At 33.6% G+C, this 19,347-nt stretch overlaps 1 protein-coding gene across 2 annotated transcripts in view; it reads left to right on the top strand.

Moving 5' to 3' along the window:
* Positions 1-19,347, top strand: part of LOC111149292 (protocadherin 7) — a 431,882-nt gene that overhangs the window by 182,534 nt on the left and 230,001 nt on the right. The window contains exon 2 of one of the 2 annotated variants that reach the window (XM_022506280.1): positions 10,684-10,900. In XM_022506280.1, the coding sequence (XP_022361988.1) occupies positions 10,684-10,900 (217 nt within the window). The remainder of the gene's footprint in view (positions 1-10,683; positions 10,901-19,347) is intronic. The other variant, XM_022506281.1, reaches the window with a different exon arrangement.

Raw genomic sequence — 19,347 nt, 5'->3', positions numbered from 1 at the left:
TATCACAATAGCAAAAGAAAAGAAAAAGAAAAAGAAAAAGAAAAAAAGAAACCTCTGCTTGTATTCTGAGTGCTTTGCTGTGATTAATCTACACTTACCCAACTGAGCTTAATGCCTGAATTTGCAGCATGTAGATTTTTCAGCACAGTGGTAGGCACAAAGCAAGTGCCTAATAAGTCTTTGTTGGATTGAATGCCGTTTTGAAGATAGTATTTTTCTCATTAGCTGCTTGTCAATATTCTCTTTTCCTGACTAGGACTCCCTCTGCTTTCCTGCTTCTCTGTCAGTGTAAACATGGAAATTTACAAGGACTACTAGGGTCTTAAACAAAATGGGAGGTGTAATCCAATCACCGCCCAGCATGGTCACCATCCCATTTCATACTAACCTTGCTAACCTCTGCTACAGGAATCATACCTTTGGAGAGATGAGTGAGATCTCACAGACTTTAGCACACAGTAGGAGCTCAACATTTTTAAAAAGATTGATTGATTTTATAGAGAGAAAGAGAGAGAGAGAATGTGTGTGCGAAGGTGGGGAGCAGCAGGAGGCAAAGGAAAAGGAGAGAAGCAGACTCATACTGAGTGCAGAGCTCCACGTGGGGCTCAATCCCAAGACCCTGAGATCATGAACTGAGCAGAAATCAGGTTTGTTGGATTCTCAACCAGTTGAGCCACCCAGGCACCCTGGAACTCAATGCTTTTATGTGGTTCAGTGAAGAAGGAATCACAGGAGAGGTGGTTTCAGAGGATAGGGAAGAATTAGGCAAACATATTCCATGGAGCTGAGGTTTCAAATGAATGTCTCTACTTTTTCACAAAAATGGCAAGCCTGAGGGAACCATACCATCTTTGTAGCTTTTCATTAAGGTAATTGACTAAAATGTTTGATTATTATGCATATTTTGGTTCATGATCTTTATTCGCTGAGTAAATGCATTCCAAGATGCATTGGTATTTGCCTGCAGTGTTCTAAGGAATTTCTTAATGGGTGAGCAAAGTCTACTTTAAAGTCACTGAATTCAACCATTTATTCACTCATCCAACACACCTATCTTCTTACAGTTTCAGAGAATTAAAGAACTGGAAAAGATATTAACTATCATTGGCCACAGCGTCTTCATTTTAAGGTTGACGATGCTAAAGCTGAAAGATTAGTCCTTTCCCCAGATTTCACACTTAATATCAGAGCCAGTACTTGAATCCAATTCTCCTGATTCCTCCATTCAGAGTTATTTCCAAAGAGGACAAGAAATAGCAATACAGGTTAATGAATGACAATTGAATATAGACTGTATTCAAGGCACTGTCATTGAAACAGATATATAATGGATAAACAGTGTTTATGAGGGCACACTAGTCCACAGTGACATTTAAAAATGTTATGACAACAGAAAAATTGTATTTTTTTAAATTTAATTTTACACTTTTATATGGTTGAAAAGAATTTTAAGTAACATTCCACAGAGTGGGAAAATTATATGAAGTTTGAATTTTCATTTCCATAAATAAGGTATTATTTGAACATGGCCACACTCATTCATTCGTTTCTTCAGTGGATCTTTTTGCACTACAACAGCAGAGTTGAGTTGTGGCAGAGACTATGACCTACAAAGCCCAAAATATTTACTTTCTGGCCCTTTACAGAAAATGTTTGTTAATCCTGGGCTAGGTTTAATAGAAGTCAGCAAATAGAGCGAAAGATAGGTCAAGCAATTGTGTTGGCAATATGGAGGATCCACAGCTTGGTTTTAGAGCATAATATCTATTTTTGGAGTTTCACGGAAAAAAAAAAATGTTTGCATGCATTTACTAAGAATTATAGGCTTTGGCTATTCTGTTTCCTGTTAGTTTTCATTATAGGGGAGAAATAGGAGACCTGTTTGTATTTTAAGTCTAGAGTAGTTCTTGCAGTAAATACTGAAATTCATTATTTTGTTTCCACTCCCAAAATCAGAATATAGTATGACCCAGGTAGGGATGACATGAGGAGAAGTTACAGCCTAAGTAAAATAAATAACACTTTTTCCAGTACATAGTGGCTACTGTTTTAATACCAACAATCATTGTTCCTTTGCAGTATTAAGTATTTTGTAATCTACTGGACTAAGAACTACCAAGTATCATCTGCATTCTTAGTTTTCTGTGGAACAAATAATAATGTCAAACATGAAACTGCATGCAAGTCAAAAGAAATAAATGCAGTTAGTTAACTTCTCTTTCCCCAAATGAGTGTTTTAATTAACTAGCCCAAGTGTTTCAACATGTTTCTTTTTAATACCCTTTCATCTGCTATTGACTTGAAAGAAAGGAAAAAACGTTTGAAGTATGGAAAAATATTGAGATGTGAGCAAAAGAAGATGCCCCTAAAAAGTTTAAAAGACCTGATTAAGGTTTCTTTGAAGGTCCTGCCAAATATATTCCATCTAAAGTGCTATGGAATCCTAGATATGTTTGTCCAGTAGCCACTGACGTCAGTTGAAAATGTTTGCAGATTAATCAAGTACCTGTGCCTTTGCAAGAAAAGATCTCACGGTCTTAGATAGATCCTCTTCAAAAATAAAACATAGTGCTCCTTATGAATGCTGCAATGTTCTGCTCCATGCCTGTTTCAGTGCTTTATGACTGACAAAGAGAGTCATTAGAAGTCTATTTGATGGACGTAACTAAGTGAATTGGAAAAAATAAAAAAAAGCCTTCTCAGCCCATTCAGAAGTAATTGATGTGACTGAGACAGCTGTATGTGAGTTCCAGATAAGGAGACGATTTATGAAGAAGCTATTGAAGCTAAAAAGGAAGGTGCAGATTTAAAGTTCTCCATAAAGTTGTCTGTAAGACACAGAGCAGTATTCAATAAGGAAAAAGATTTAACTTGAAGTTCTTTCCACTGGCATCCATAGTGTCCTATCTGCTTGGAAATAAAATCCCCATAAATGTGGTGTCACTAGGTTATAAGAAATGAACTCCAAGGGAAAAGTTTCTGCACTCTTACCCCAATGCTATGTTTTTCCTTTTATTGTAAGTAGTGTATATAACAGGATATTCCCGAAGTTCACCTTCATGGTTTTCCCTTTTCTAAAATTGGCCACTGCCTGATCAAAGAAAACCCTAAGTATTTATTGTGTGGGTTGTAACCAGGAAGATTTTGCTAATGTAGGCAGAAGGCAAATATTTTGAATTGTGTCTGATTGTGGGATATCATATATGCTTTCATGGTATGATAGTCCCCTTTTTAATCAATCTAACAATTAAGAAGGAGTAAAAACAAAAGTTTTATTACTATCATGTATTTGTAAATATGCATGTGATCTCTGTTGTTTTTCGTAGAAACTATCAATGAGCTTTCTCATGAAGATTTTTTTTTTGAATAGGTCTCATCTAGTAATGCCATATATATTTGACAGTGATTGTATTCTGGAAACAGAAGAGCACATTAGTTAGTTTCAAGATTAATTTTCTCAAAGTTTCAGGTTATAAAGAGTACATGTGGGGTGCCTGGGTGGCTCAGTGGGTTAAAGCCTCTGCCTTTGGCTCAGGTCATGATCCCAGAGTCCTGGGATCGAACCCCGCATGGGGCTCTCTGCTCAGCAGGGAGCCTGCTTCCCACTGCCCCTCTGCCTGCCTCTCTGCCTACTTGTGATCTCTGTCTGTCAAATAAATAAATAAAATCTTAAAAAAAAAGAATACATGTTCTTATGTCAATACTTTCAAAAAAGATGTGATTTGATAGGTCTTTAAAACTTAAAAAATTAGTGATCTGCAAGATAAAATAAAAATGAGACAGTTGTACTTATAGTAAAATTTGACATCAACTTTCTAGATAGCTAAATTCTTTTTTTTTTTTGAAAATTGCTTCACTCCTCTCTTTTATGAATGTGAAATGCATTGACTTGACCTCCTTTGAACCCTCTGGATAAGAGTAGGATGAAATCTGGTGGTAGTTCATATTTGAAGTAGAAATTGTGATAACATCTCGTGTGACCTGTAAGCCTGTTAGACTGCCTAGATTTAAGTTTACTGTTTGATAATTTGCATTATCAAGTAAGCAGATCAATTTTATAAAGAATAATGAATCAAATGCTCACCACATTTTCCCCTCATGAATGCTTTACCCCTTGCAATAATGTCTTTAGATAACAAGCCTTATTCTATAGCCAAAATATGATCTAACTCCTTTCCTCATCAAGCAGGCTGTATTTCTCCTAATCCTAAATATACTGATGTATCAGTTTTAGCAACTGCTCACATTTTCCAGAAAAGAAAGCATCAAAAATATTAATGAGCAAATGTATTTATTGAATGCTACATTATGAAACCCACAGCACCTGACTTAAATCCTTAATTGCTGTGTTTGTCCTTTCCAGTCTGTGTGATTAATTTTATATGGAAAAGGTAACTGCATTCACACATCTCTTACAAGGGGGTCATGATCACTTCCAGTGAATTTGGGAGAGAAGAAAGAGGCAGCCATTCTGGGCCCCCCACAGTAGGCAAATTAGAAGATAGAAGACATCACCATTAACACTTCTGCCTATTTCCCAAGTGAACTCTAGATTTTCAGAATACAAAGTGAATAAAGTTATACAAGAATGGAGAATGTTTATTCTAAGTCTATAGGACTTTAAAGCAATGCCAACCTGAATGTACTTCTATCAGCTGGAGCCTGGGATAACAATGAAGATACACTTTATGCCCAGAATTGCATATTATCTGGAGTTACCACTGAATATATTTGTAACAACTTTTAAAATATTTGAAAAGTCCCTATAGTAGGGTGTGTCTTCATTTGAAACTCTTCTCTGTGTCAAAATGGGGACAAAAAATAGTTGATAAATGGCATTCCAAAATAAGTGACTGTAGAGATATTCATGCCCAATTGATGATTAGATGCAAATACTTTTTGAAAAATTGGTGTCATCATATGTACATATTTGTTTTACAAATAACTTGCATATAGGACAATAAAAGCACTGATTAATAGTATAACTAGGTTTGAAATTTCATATGAATTTTTAAAATTCCATTTAGAAACTTGGTGACTTACTGAGCCAGCTTTATATTTAAAAAACAACAACAGCAAAACATAAGCAGACAAGGAAAAAACAAAACAAAACAAAACCTAAAACATAATGGGAAATATCACTCTAGTTATATAGCTGTGGCCTGAGGTATGATACCTTTTATAGTATATGTCTTTGAGGGAGCTTAAGGCTCTTTTTATAAACTATCTCATCATTTCTCGGAGAATTTAAATTAGTAAGGGGCAGGTATTATTAGCTCCATTTTACAGACCTTGAGCCTAAGGCATAAGAACCAAAGGTCAGCTAACTTGTCTGAGGTCAATAGCGAAATCTATAAGATTGTTTGGAATAAAATTTTCCTTTTTCTATTATTTCTAACATAACATTTTTCACACACACACACACACACACACACACACACACACACAAAATACATGCAATTACCCAACATGTTTTACTGTTTACCTTACCTTTGTAATTTTATTTTATTTTATTTATTTTTTTAAATTTTTTTAAATTTCTTTTCAGCGTAACAGTATTCATTGTTTTTGCACCACACCCAGTGCTCAATGCAATCCGTGCCCTCTCCAATACCCACCACCTGGTTCTCCCAACCTCCCACCCCCCACCCCTTCAAAATCCTCAGATTGTTTTTCAGAGTCCATAGTCTCTCATGGTTCACCTCCCCTTCCAATTTCCCTCAACTCCCTCTGCCTCTCCATCTCCTCTTGTCCTCCATGCTATTTGTTATGCTCCACAAATCAGTGAAACCATATGATAATTGACTCTCTCTGCTTGACTTATTTCACTCAGCATAATCTCTTCCAGTCCCGTCCATGTTGCTACAAAAGTTGGGTATTCATCCTTTCTGATGGAGGCATAATACTCCATAGTGTATATGGACCACATCTTCCTTATGTAATTTTATTTTTAATTCAATTTTTCTCTTAATTCTTAGTTTACTTACCTTCTCTGATTTCATTCATTCCCATTGTACCTTATGTTATGAGGCTTTTTGCTTCTGTCTTCAAATATTTACATTAAGGCAAATGCTTTCAGTAACCATGAAGAAAAAGATAAAAATGAGCATAAATAAATAAAACTCTTTACACAAATCTTTTTCTTTTAACTGCAATCCTATTACTCTCTTATGTCATGCTTTAAAAATTAGGAGTCTGTTCCCACTTGCTCCATTTCCTCATGTATTTACAAATTGATCTTTTACTTCCTTTGCTCTAATCTCATAGAATTATTCTTCACAGTTTAGAGATTTTAAGGTAACAATGACCTTCTAATTGATGAATCCTGTGGGTATATGGTAATCATAATCCCTCTCCATGTCTGTGATAAATTTGATCATATAGGATTTTCTTTCTTTCCAAAAATGATCTGCTTCTAATCCTTCCAAGTTTCAAAAGTTCAAAAATCTGTTTTTCTTATCAACCCCCCCTTTTTTTAATATTTTGCTGCTGCCCCCAAATATGGAATCTATAACTGATCCTTCAAATATATGTTATCTATCAAAATTATTTTAGAAGTCTCAACCCACAACCCCCTCCTTTGCAATGCCTACCCTAAATCCTAAGCAGGTTTCTTGGCATTTTGCTAGATCAGTTTCATTGGAAACCTAATCATATTCTATATTATCTGTTTTTATATGCCTATTTGATTTTGGATTTCTTAAATTTGTAGAACCATTGTTGGGACACCCGCAAAACCCTAAGATATAATGAATATAGAACAAATGTAGATACGGTGAAACAATGTCTAAATCCAAACAGCTATATGTTATAATGGCCTTGCTGCCCTTTGCCATTGCTGTTTCTCCAAAGTTCACTGTTTCCTAGCATAATTCTCTGCCTCCAACATTTCTTCTTCCTACTTTTTTGCACAACACTGTCAAATCATGTCTTCAATCTCATTCATTCAATTAGATCATTCATTTCCTCCCTAGAATCTTTGATTACCACTCCCTCTTGTGTATAACTGTCACCGATTTTCCACTCACAATTTTTGGAATGCTTTTCTTGAAGACCCCTTTATTGCATTACTTATTTACTTTTTGAACACATCCTCACAATTTCAACGTGCTAGATAGAAGACTGATACTCTTTCTCATCCTCTTTTGCTTTTTTCTTCTTTTTCTTTTTCTTGAAAAAGACCAGTTTGCCTTTGCAAGACAAGAAACCAGTCATTACTCTGGACAGAAAAATAGAAAGCTCAGATAGTTCAGGTTACAGCAAGTCTTCATGTCCATACTTTTGCATCTCAAGATGGAGCCATGGTTCTAGTTACTCTCCAGGGAAACACTATCCATGAGCATTTAAGGGACCACCTGGCTTTTTGGTATAGTTTGTTTGTTTGTTTTTGGCTGCTTTCATTTGTAGGGTTTCTCCTTCCTCTTTCTTCAAATAAGTCCCTCTTCATTACCCAGAGGGACTTTACAAACTACTGATATCCAGTCCCACCCGGAACGCTGATTCATTGAGTCTAAGTTGAAACCGTGTCTTGGCTTTATGTTTTTTCACAAGTTTTCTGGGCCATTCTAAGGCACATCTAAGTTTAGGAATCCCCACATTAACCACTCCAGAGTACTAATAACAAACAGTGATAGTTACATATACAATGCAAATCCATTCTCTCTGTCACATCACACAGTCAACACACTACTTTACATTTCTTATTTAGTCAGCATTTCTAGAATATATAAATCATGTGAATTATGTATCTTAACTTCTGCTATAAAATCTATCTTCTCAATAGACCCAATCTGATGATGACTGATGGTTTGTAAATACTTGTCTGTCTGCCCATCAATCTGTCTCTCTGGCTCTACCTAACATCTATCTATCTAGTTTGTATCTGATTTACCATTGGAATCAAAGCTTAACCCTTGCACCAATGAGTTTTCCTTCAGAAGTTAGGATTCTACACTGACTTGTTCACATTGCCAAATCAAATACTTTGCCCCAAGAATTTTATCAAAATAGAGCTTAAGATAGTAATATAATGCTGACATTGTATTGTTCAATTCTAATGGAATTATTTTAAATGTTGTTAAAAATGATGGGGTCTTTCATCAGCCATTGTGTGACATTCTTTATTTGGGATTTTTATTATGAATTATTTTTGTTTCATCCATTACACGTTATTTTTTTAAAAAGCTTTTCATACAAAATGAAGCATTTATGAATCTAAATATTTGTTATTATATAAATAGATCTTAGCATTTTAAATTTATAATAACTTTTCTCTCATCGTTAAATTTAATATGCAACCTAAAATAATTTGTGGAAATTAAAATACAATCAGTATAGGGTAAGAAATGAAGAAAATACACAGATTCATAGAAGTTGTTATACAGTACATAATAGAAAAAATATTTTATTTTTGACATTTTTCAGTGCAAACATAACCTATCACCTTTGTGCTGTCCTATCACTACTTTTGGTGGAACTAGCATTTAATCACAGGTTCTGAGTTTACTACCTTCAGCTAAACATCACCCTCTTTTCTATTTTTATATCAAAATGTAACATTTCTCATAATTTCTTATTTTTTCCTTTGTCAACTTATTGACAAATTATGTGTTTCTCTATTCATTTTGATCATTCCTTTTGGGTTAATGAAGACTGATTCTAAAAGATTTGAGAACCATTAAAATAAAATCAAGAACAGCATTTGATCCTCCTTTTTCCCACTCTCTTTCTTTACATGTGTATATTAATCCATTGCTGTGTCTTGAAACGATATGTCTGAATAACCAATGGAGTGCTTTCCTAAATTCAGTATTGTCATTTAAAGCTCATTGTTCAGTAGTATTTACTGAGTGTCTTCTGTATGCAGAGCAATGTGGTTTTAGGAAACTATCAGCAGCCTTGTTTCTTAGATGAGACTGAAGAAATCCAGATAATTTGCTGAGAGTGATAAATAGAAAATAATTAAAAGAAAATATGTGCACATAAGATAAAGCATAGCAAATACAAATTAATTTTTATATTTACTTGTATATATGAAACGTCATACTACTGTAAAGAAATGTGAGAATTATTAGTTAAGTAAGATTACTGTTTCTAGAATTTATTGCCAGTAAATATGGGGCCATGATATATATATACTTTTTGTACTAGAAATATTTCATAATTGTTTTACTGCAGTTCCAATTCAGTGAAACATTATAAAGAAGAGAATGTGCTTTGAATGTTCTTCCCTTACAATAAGATTCAATGGTTTTAAAAGATTGATTTTGAACTAGAATGAATATAGAATTTTATAAAGTTTGTATACTCCAAATAAATACATGAAAGATAAGGTACTGGTTAAGAATGCCAATAATGGACAATATCCCTGGCAAGTCTTCTGAGACAAGATACAAGGAAGATTTGCAGAAGCACGTGTTTTTCTGTAGTAAAATCAATTTTTTAAATTTGGAGGAAATTCCATAACTCTTCATAATTTTCCCTTTAATAACCAACATGTGTAGATTATCATTAACACTTTAAAAATAATCCTGGTCCCAGCTGTGACTAGTAATTTGTACCATTAGTATTCAAGTTATAAAAGTGCAGAAAAGGCTTTTTACCTTTCTCATTATTTTCTGGCAATGTTAGTTTTATGCTTTATATTGAAAAGAACCAGATGAGTTATATGTTTAAGAATTGCTATTTTCAAACAATGCAAGAATCTTTAATGGATATAACTATTTCCAAGAATAATCTCAGACAGCTATTCCAGAAAATTTTTGTATTGTTTTTTTCCAATTATTATGTATGTAGCACTATCAATGCATGAGATCAGTTTGTTCTCTGAATGAGACTAAAGCTTTCAATTTATTTTGTAGTTACAATAATCTGTAAATTCCACACATAGTAAATCTTCAGTGCAGCCGACTTCAGTACCATAGTAAATTGTGAGATCCAACTGGATAAAAATATACAACACTTTAAAGATACAATTTAAAGACAGTACATGATGTAACTTTTTGTTTCTGAACAAACTGTAAGCAGTCATAAGCGCATACAATTAAGCTTTTTGGTTTATTCTGTATTCCCTGGTTAAAGAAAGGTTTATCTATTATTTTAATACCACCTTTACAGTTTTTAGTATGACTGGAGTAAGAAATATATTCCTGTTTTCTAGCACTGCATCTAAATTCCTATTTATCACTTGTACCTTAAATAGTTTAATGCACCTGTCGGAACAGTCGTTTATATCATATAGACAAAGTTTTTAAAGCTGAAGTTTTAAAAAATGAATTCTTGAAATGATTACTTCAATATTTATTGCCTTCCCAAATCAGTGACACTTGTTTTTATAGAGTCTATTGTGAAAAGCATATTTGAAGTGACGACTACAGAACAGAAGAAGGTTGACTATGTGGTACTAACATAGATTTAAATGTGTTTTTTAGTGAAATTGCCATTTTCTTATCTCTGTTTCAGAAGGGGAATTTCTTGTTTTTTTTTTTTTTTTTCTCCATAATAAAATCTAAGTTCTAGGCCTTGCCTCAGATAATGCAGTTAACCAAATAGCTTTCAACATCTCTAAGCATTTTGTATTGAATTAGTCGTCAGTAATCCTTGATGTATGTAATGTATGTGTTTTTTAATAAGATCATTTACAATCTTATATTTTAGTGACATTCAGAATCTTTTCTTTTGCAGCCATTTCGTAGAGTGACGTTTTCTGTTGTGAGTCAGCCTCAGGACCCACATCAGGGGTCACTGCAGAGTTGCTATGACAGCGGGCTGGAGGAGTCAGAGACACCAAGCAGTAAGAGTTCATCAGGGCCAAGGCTGGGTGCCCTTCCACTCCCAGAGGACAACTATGAAAGGACCACGCCGGATGGCAGTGTTGGTGAGGCAGAGCATATGGAAAATGGTAGGGGCAAACACAGCATCCACACACATAATCACGCTAGTGAGCCATAATAAGTAAACTTGCAAGGGTCAGTCTAAAACCCAAATAAAATAGCTGACACTAAAACTATTTTATCTAAAAAAATAAATATTTACTAAAGGACAGATGCCAAATAAAGGAACATAACCTTACAGATAAAATTCACCGAACTTGCACCATCATTTTAAAATAGCCTGTCAGAAATAAACACATTTCCAAATAAATCAGAGTAGTACCTGCTATGAAAAAAAAAAAAAAAACTAAATTAATTCATAATACCTAAACAATAGCCACTGAGAAAGGTCTTGTGTTATTGTTTTCTTCTATTCATTTTTGTCATGCAACTATTTCTTCAAATGCAATTGTCCAGCCTTAGTGAAAGGAAATGACAATAAAAACACCTTGCTCTTTCTTTTCCTAGGTATTTATTAAAGCATTTGTGAACCTCTCTTTTTGAGTGATAGCTGAAATGGAGTCAAACAGGGAGAACAGTGTTATCTTATTCTCCAGAAATGTATTGTAAATCCTATAAGAACTCCCTTCTCATTTAAGTATACATCGTGTTTTTTTTTTCTTTCATTTTTGTACAAGGTAAAAAGAAGAAAGCAAATTTTAGTTCTATATGTTCCTATCCTGTTGTGAAATGATTCTCATGAGGACCACAAAAATTGGCCTCCTATACACTTTCTTTTAAGTTATAAAGTTAGATTGCAAATAGTATTTATAAATCTTTTCACACTTGCTTATGTTCCCCAAAACAATTAAATGACATATTTTTTTGGATTTCAGGTTATAAGTAAATGCCTGAGGAGCAGGCTTGTGTGAAATAATGGAATGGTAAAGTTTATATCAATTGTATTATTATTTCAAGTGTAAAAAGAGATTTGGTTATATGTAGGGGAAGGAAGGGGAATCACGCATTTTATCTCTAGTGAAAACTTGAAATGGATTTGTCTTTCACCATCCCATCCCCCAAGTGAAATAAGACATACCAACTTTCTGTTATATACCAGTTTCTTTAGTGATGGTATGCAAATAGAGCATATTAATGCAGGAAAAGTCTGATTTTCTTGAAGTTTACCTATGAATATTAAAATCCAGTCTTAGTAATAGACTATAAATGACCCCAAGTGAAATTATGGCTAAACTAAATCATGTTAAATAATTATTTTTCCACACTGTTATCTGGGTGAAAAGATATGATATCAGGGTCTGATGATTGATATCCCTCTTGATTAATAATCCAGAGTTCAAATGGCATTTTGCCTTATGGCTATAAAGGCATGCTTATCTGTGTGTATGGTGGTGTATGCTTATGTGGATGGGAGCTTGATGTGGTTTTTAAGAATTAAGTTTTTTTAGTATCTATTTAAATGACTATAAAAATTTTGGTATGAATTGCATTGCTGATGAATATATTTCTAAGGCAAATATGATTGAAATGCTTTGCACAAAAGTAAAAATTAAAATACTACAATAATATTAGATACACACACATACCTAGGAAGGCAGAATTGATCTAAGGACATTCCTATACCTGTGATTACCTTTTGATGATATGATAGCTTTATTTGTGTTTTAAAAAGTATCTCACAATAAACAACATAATGTACAATTAAGTCTTGATTTTTAGATGTCAGCTATATTAACAGAAAGGACTTTGTATCATTGTCATTATATTCACCTTTTAATGTTATTTTTCTGTTTTTTGAGTTTAAGTGGATTCAACACCTTTAATATAAGTAAGAAATGACAAGGAACAAACATAATTATATATGGTAAACACATATCGGTTACTTTTTAGGAAACATAGATGGAAAACTTAACAGGTGAACTTGTTAAGAAACTAGAAAGTTGCTGAGAAACATTTGCCAAGTAAGGCTTTTAGTTATTTTTTATAACCATGTTTTTAGTCTTGTTAACAGCAAAGACTATCATAATAGAACTGATTTTTCTGATTTTGTATGTGACTGACACTTGAAATTCAGTTTTATATAATCAGTTGTCATCTGTTAGCTGCGATTCATGTTAGCCCTGATCTATAGGTAATGACAGAAGGAGATGTGATTCACTTTGGGTGATCCAAATGCAGTAGTTGTTATTTGAATAAGTTTTGTTGGGTCCAAGTTTTCAGACTACTATCTAGCCATAAAGTACAATTGTGTTGCTTGAATTCTGGTAATTTTATCTTCAATATTAATGGGTCATTCTGACATAAATAGAATTGGAATTGAAATCTGTCAAGTATTCATTTGTCGCATTTAATTGGAATCCAGGTAATCTGCAGCGTTTTGCTTGGTTAGGTTTTAATCAGGATTTGTATTGGATTTTCCATGAAAATACAATTTTGGATGCTGTCTTAGTTCCTAATTATTATTACCTCAAATATTTTCCTTGAATTTTAACCTATGTGAGCAATGCAGTTAAAACTGATTTTTTGGATTAACTTCCATTGTAAAGTTTAGAGGATAATTTCCAGTGCAATAATAAAACATTCCAACGTCATGATGCTACCTGGGTATGTGTTAGAACAGCTAATGATAAAAATAAGTTGTCATAGATGCTGAAGTGAGGAAGTAACTAAAAATAACTAAAATAACTAGAAGGAAAATTTAAGTAGAGAGGCAGTGAAATACTCTTATGTTCTTCAAAAGCTTTTATTTGCTTCTCATACTTTAGCATAATAAACACAATTTCATAAAGAGGGCCTGTGGATTAATAAGCTTTATAATAAGCTTTATCCTACATTCCAACCCACCTTACTGCCAAATGATGAATGAGGTTTTATTCTCTTATCAGCTTAGGAAAAAGAATACACTATAAGAATCAACATAATTTCATAAAACCTGAATCTAATAATTAGAATGAGTCCCACCATTTTAATAATTCCAGATCCAGGTACTTACATCCATGGGTCTCTGGAAAACAGTAATGGAAATGATGTCATTAAAAATATTTCAAGAATTTGTTATGAATTAGACATTAATTCATGAAAAACATCACTAATATATTTTTCTTTGCTCTTCATGAATTATTATCAATATTATGATGATCTCGTGTTGATCTTTTGATAAGATTGGGGAAATTAGTCATTTATTATTTGAATAAAATACACTTAATGGGATAGGATATTTTATTTTATTATATATTATTGGGAGCGGGCAGAGGGAGAAGGAGAGGTAGAATTTTAAGCAGGCTCCATGCTTAGCATGGAGCCTGATGCAGGGCTAAATCTCACAATCCAGAGATCATGACCTGAGCCAAAGGGATAAGATATTTTAAAATATGGGGTTCATGACAGGAAGTTGAGTAATGATAAAATATTTGATAATGCAAATATTAAAACAATTGAAACCTATTACAATGAATTCATAATTCAAGTGAAAAACAAATATTGTTTAAAAACATCATCACATTAAGGGCATAAATTGACTATGCAAGAGCTTGCCTTTGTCTACATCATGCAGTTGTCTTCAGATTTTCTCTTGGAGTGGTATTCAACAGTTTCTTTAGATCTATTGTTACTTGACAATTGACCTTTGACTTCATGCCATAGTCTACTTATTCTTCTCAGTTACCCCCTGAATTACCTTTGCAAGTCCAATTTGGCTTTGCTATGTGTACTGTAACCATATACAGTGTTTAAAACTTCAGATAAAGGAAGCACCCCATTTGACCTCCAATCCCAATTTTGCCTTTAGGATTGGGTAGCTCACTTTTTCCTTCTGGATCTGCTTCTGATCATCTATAAGGTGGTTAACAGAATTAACTCTAAAATCTTACTCAAATCCAACAATCTGTGATTTTTTTCTTTATATCCAATTTTCCTTAGATGTTTTACTCTCCAAATCAGAAACAGAGCTTTGGGCAGATTTTAAAAAGTTAAATGAGTTAAAAAATTTGGCCACTCTAAAATGCCTAATTAATTTTATGTCTCTTGGTTTTCTCAGATATTTAAAAGATAATTTTGATTTTTATACACTAATATTTCTGAGCCCCCCAATTCCAAACTTTCTTACTTTTTCAGAAATATGTAAGTTAGGCTTAGTCATTGTTTCATTCATTCTCCTCATTCCACATGTGTTCAGTATTATTTAGAGCACACTGTTTTTGAGTATTAAACCACGGTACAGTTTATCACAAACTCATTTTGTATCTGCCGTGGACTTTTCACATTGCTTTCAGAAATACTAAGGGTTGCTGGAGGGGGCAGGAGTGGGGATAGGATAATTGGGTGATAGACATTAAAGAGGGCACGTGATGTAATGAGCACTGGGTATTATATAAGACTGACGAATCACTGAACTCTACCTCTGAAACTAATAATAAATTATATGTTAATTAATTGAATTTAAATAAAAATTTAAAAATTTAAAAAAATACATGTGTATAATTGAAATTGGAAATGAAGTACCATTTTTATATGACCAAAGGTAATGAGAATGGAGACTAGACTAATAACTTTGTGTGGGATAAAGGGCTCTCTCTCTACCTTTCTCCCACCTACCCAGTTTCCAACAGTCACTTTTAAGGTCCTGCCACCTAGTCACTGTTAGCTTGTTTTCAGTTAGATTGAATTAAGTCGCAAGGTTGTGTCTTCCATCTTTCCAAAGATGCTCAAACACTTCTTAATAGCATAAGTTTAATGCCTCAAAACAAATGCCCTGCAAATGCACCCCCCTCCTTTTTTTAAATTTCTGCAGGAAGAGACTCACATACCCTGGAAAGGATTCATTTGCATGGTTCTGCTTTTCAGCCTGCCACTTTATTGCCAGAGGTGGACTGAATTTTCTACCTTTCTAGAAGTAGAACTTTTCTAGAAGTAGTACTTTTCTACTTCTCTGTGACAAGGGTTTGTGCCTCCCAAGTATCCCCAAGTCCACATGCCCCCCTCCCTGACTTCTGGAGGACTTTACTCACTTCTGCTTCTTCATGGTGATTAGAGACAGAAAGAGATTACAGAGGCTGTCTCCAATAAAGATATGGTGCAACAGCTTTCCAGTAAATGAGCAGCACAGTTTAAAAGAATCCAAAGAAGATACTATTCTAGGGAAGAGACAATGTTGTGGATAGAGTATAGTGGTTTAAAAACCAGGCTTTGAAATCTAATATCATTGGTTTGAATCCTGGTTTTTCCTCTTCCTGGCAGTGCAGTTTTCTGACCTCACTTAGCCCCACTTCCTTCAATAATAAACCTTATTATTGTGGAAGCAACTGAATGAGATAATAACACCTAATAATTTATAAATAAATAATGAGTCGTAATAATTCCCCATATTCATTGGTGGTAGAATTATTTACTATTATACAAATAGTAATGATAAATAATATTGATTATTATTAACTTCAGGTAAATTTGACATAACAGAATAGCTTAGTCATGAAAGCATCATGAAAATGTTTTGTCTCACGGTGATTCACAGACCTGTACCCTTGAAACAAACAATACATTATATGTTAATAAAAAATAAATAAGTAAAATGTTTAGTCTCACAAAGATAGCAATTCTAAAATTATTGGTAAGAACGATATTCTCACCTTGGATACCTTTTAGTCAATTTGTCATTTTTGTGGCGCATCAAGGGGTAACACCAAGGAGCAGATATGTTTAAATATATCAAGGATGTGAAATGAAGGAAAAAGAAGATTCTGTCCTCTGGCAAGAGGACGGAATGAACCCTACTCTTTCTGTCCTTTGTCATTCAAGGTGGGGAGAAGCCGTTATTACCTTCCTATATTCTTTTCTCACTTTTTAATGTTGTTACATTTATGCTCAGTGTTGCAGTTAAGCGTATATCCTTCAGGTGCATGTTTTCCTTCGAACCACTGAGAAATATTCTCAGAAACAGGGAAAACAAGCTAAAAAAAGTGTCCAATTAGTATGCTTACCAAACTCTCAGCCCTTTCTTTTTTAATCTCAGTATTAATAATTAACACTGATAAAAATGTGTGGCCATATTATCCTTTTTATTCTAATCTGGTCCTTTAAAACTAGATCATTCTGCTGAACCCTTATGACATTTGACGATGGAATGAGCTCTCATCAAATCTCAAAGTGACTATAGAGGTCAGTTAGTTTCTTTGTTGCCTCCAGACTCTTGAATCATTTGCTCATCCGAATTTCAGCACACTTGTTAGATAATGCATTCTATGTTTAGCTCCTTCTTTAGTTAGGGTATCCTCTCCATGTTTTTTGCATTCTTTTTTGCCAAAAGACTATGTACTTCCATTCCTTCTCTGACTTTTTTCTGGATATGTGTAACAATTTTGATGTTGCTGAAATATAACAACACTCTTACGCATCTTTTGCATGGTAAAGAAACACTAGAACTTGTCTTTTCAGGTGTCATCAGCCCTCAACCTCAGAGGATAGTTTATTTAATGAGACACTGCTTCACTTCAATATTCCTCATTGAGGAATTGTTAACTCTTCTACTGCAGGGATTTTTTTTTTAATTTTATTTTTTATAAACATATATTTTTATCCCCAGGGGTACAGGTCTGTGAATCGCCAGGTTTACACACTTCACAGCACTCATCATAGCACATACCTTTTTTTTTTTTTTTTTTAAGAAAAGCATTATCTTCTTAAGTACAGCAGGATAGTATTATTCCTGGCTCTTATTTAATGGGTTAATTATATACTAACAAATCTGTGGTTATTCCTTTGATTCAACAAATATGTCTTGAAAATAAAGTATGACCAAGGCTCTCTGAAGAAGTTGAAGAGAATGAGAAACCATCTCTGCTTCGATGGTGCAACTCCTTATGTTGTGGAGATACAACTGTGATTTCAGTAAATTCACTACAGTGTGAAAAGGGGAAAACTCTTTAGAGAAGTTCAGAGCAGTGTAAAGAACAGAGAAGAGAGAGGAAAACTCTATAGATGAAATGATTTTAAATGCACTTATTGAAATTTTTACATTATAAACAATGTCTTGGACTGGAAGAAGGCCTTAAAATGGTGTCTGCATTGTACCTCCTTTTTCTACCTACCCATCTTCTATGTCATGTAAAAATAATAATTAAATTGGTCTGGAGGTTTTATGGTAAGCCAGGTAAAGTGAAATTATTTGTTTAATTTTTCTAATCAAGTTATTGTTTTTTCTTTTCTTTATCTTTCCTTGCATGTTCTTGTTGCTAAACATAATTACTTCAAAAACTCTAGAATTTATCAGTGATGAAATTGGCAGCACACACTAAAGCCAGGTTGAAACTACAGAACAGATTAATTTTATGTCTTTCTTCTCTTTCTGCTTATAAACACGGATAATTAATTAAAATATGTGTGATTTAAATAAGGTCTTTCAAACTTAAAAAGGGCCTGTAAATAATCTTTTGAATTTATTGTCATTTCTTTTCAGAAGACCAATTATATTACTTAAATTAAGAAGGTGATTAGAGTAGATTACAGAAGATCGGATTAGATTAGTTTTATTTTTGCAAAACTAATGCATTTCTTGTGTTGTGGCTGCAAATTGTTTTTGTGATTGCTGTCTTAAGATTCAAGTTAAGTTCATGGGTATTTGTCTTTATGTCATATTCCCTTTCTATCTGAAATATAGACAATAGGTTTGCCTTGTTTTTAAATCTTGTTTCTGGTAAGTTTTTACTTAATTTATGCATGTTGATTTTGTTTTTGTTTTTGTTTTGTTTTGACATTACTCTTATTATTTTGCATGCCTTCTCATTACTGTTCAGGAAGTAGAATTATAAGTTTATTACAAAATGAGGATATATTTGAAACACATGCAAATTTAAATGCTTTCTTTAAACAGATTTTCAACTGCTAAAATACGACAATCCAAAAAAACCCCACAATTTTTGTTATTGGGTGTTCAAATGAAACTGTGGTGAGTGCTATAAAATGTATTGGTAATAAAAGATGGTAGAACAGTAACCTGCTGTTTAACAACAGTCTATGTGTTCATTTGTGTCATAAAATATGTCTTACAATTTTATTTCTGCTCTCAAATGCTCACCATCTATGTTGATAAGGTAATGAGGGGACCCGCATATGATCTGAGCCTGGTAAGCTTCTCTGAAGATGCATTCCTATGAGCCATAGAGTGTAGACTGAATTATGCCCATTGTTTTTATTCAGTATGAGACTGAATTTCACCAGCCCAGCATTTGTAGCAAAAGGTCATAGCAGTCATAACTGAAAATTGTGTACAATGAACAGGGAGTTTGGAATACTCTGAGAATTCATTTTGTTCAGTAACCATTTGCTGAGCATTTACTCTATGCAAATTCCCATGAAGGATCCAAAGGTTAATGAGACATGCTCTCTGCCTCCTAAGCATTTGAAAATCATGGTAGAGCATGACATGTACAGATGTAGATATTTAAAAGTAAAGGCATGGGAGCCTCTATGGAGAAGTTAAAAGCTACCACAACCACAAGATGATGAGCTGAGGATATGAAAA

This window comes from Enhydra lutris, unplaced genomic scaffold (assembly GCF_002288905.1).
Source record: "Enhydra lutris kenyoni isolate GAN:26980312 unplaced genomic scaffold, ASM228890v2 scaffoldscaffold21, whole genome shotgun sequence".
In the NCBI taxonomy this organism is placed as follows: Eukaryota; Metazoa; Chordata; class Mammalia; order Carnivora; family Mustelidae; genus Enhydra; species Enhydra lutris.
Note: the sequence above shows the minus strand (reverse complement) of the source record. Positions and strands in the feature narration are given on the sequence as shown.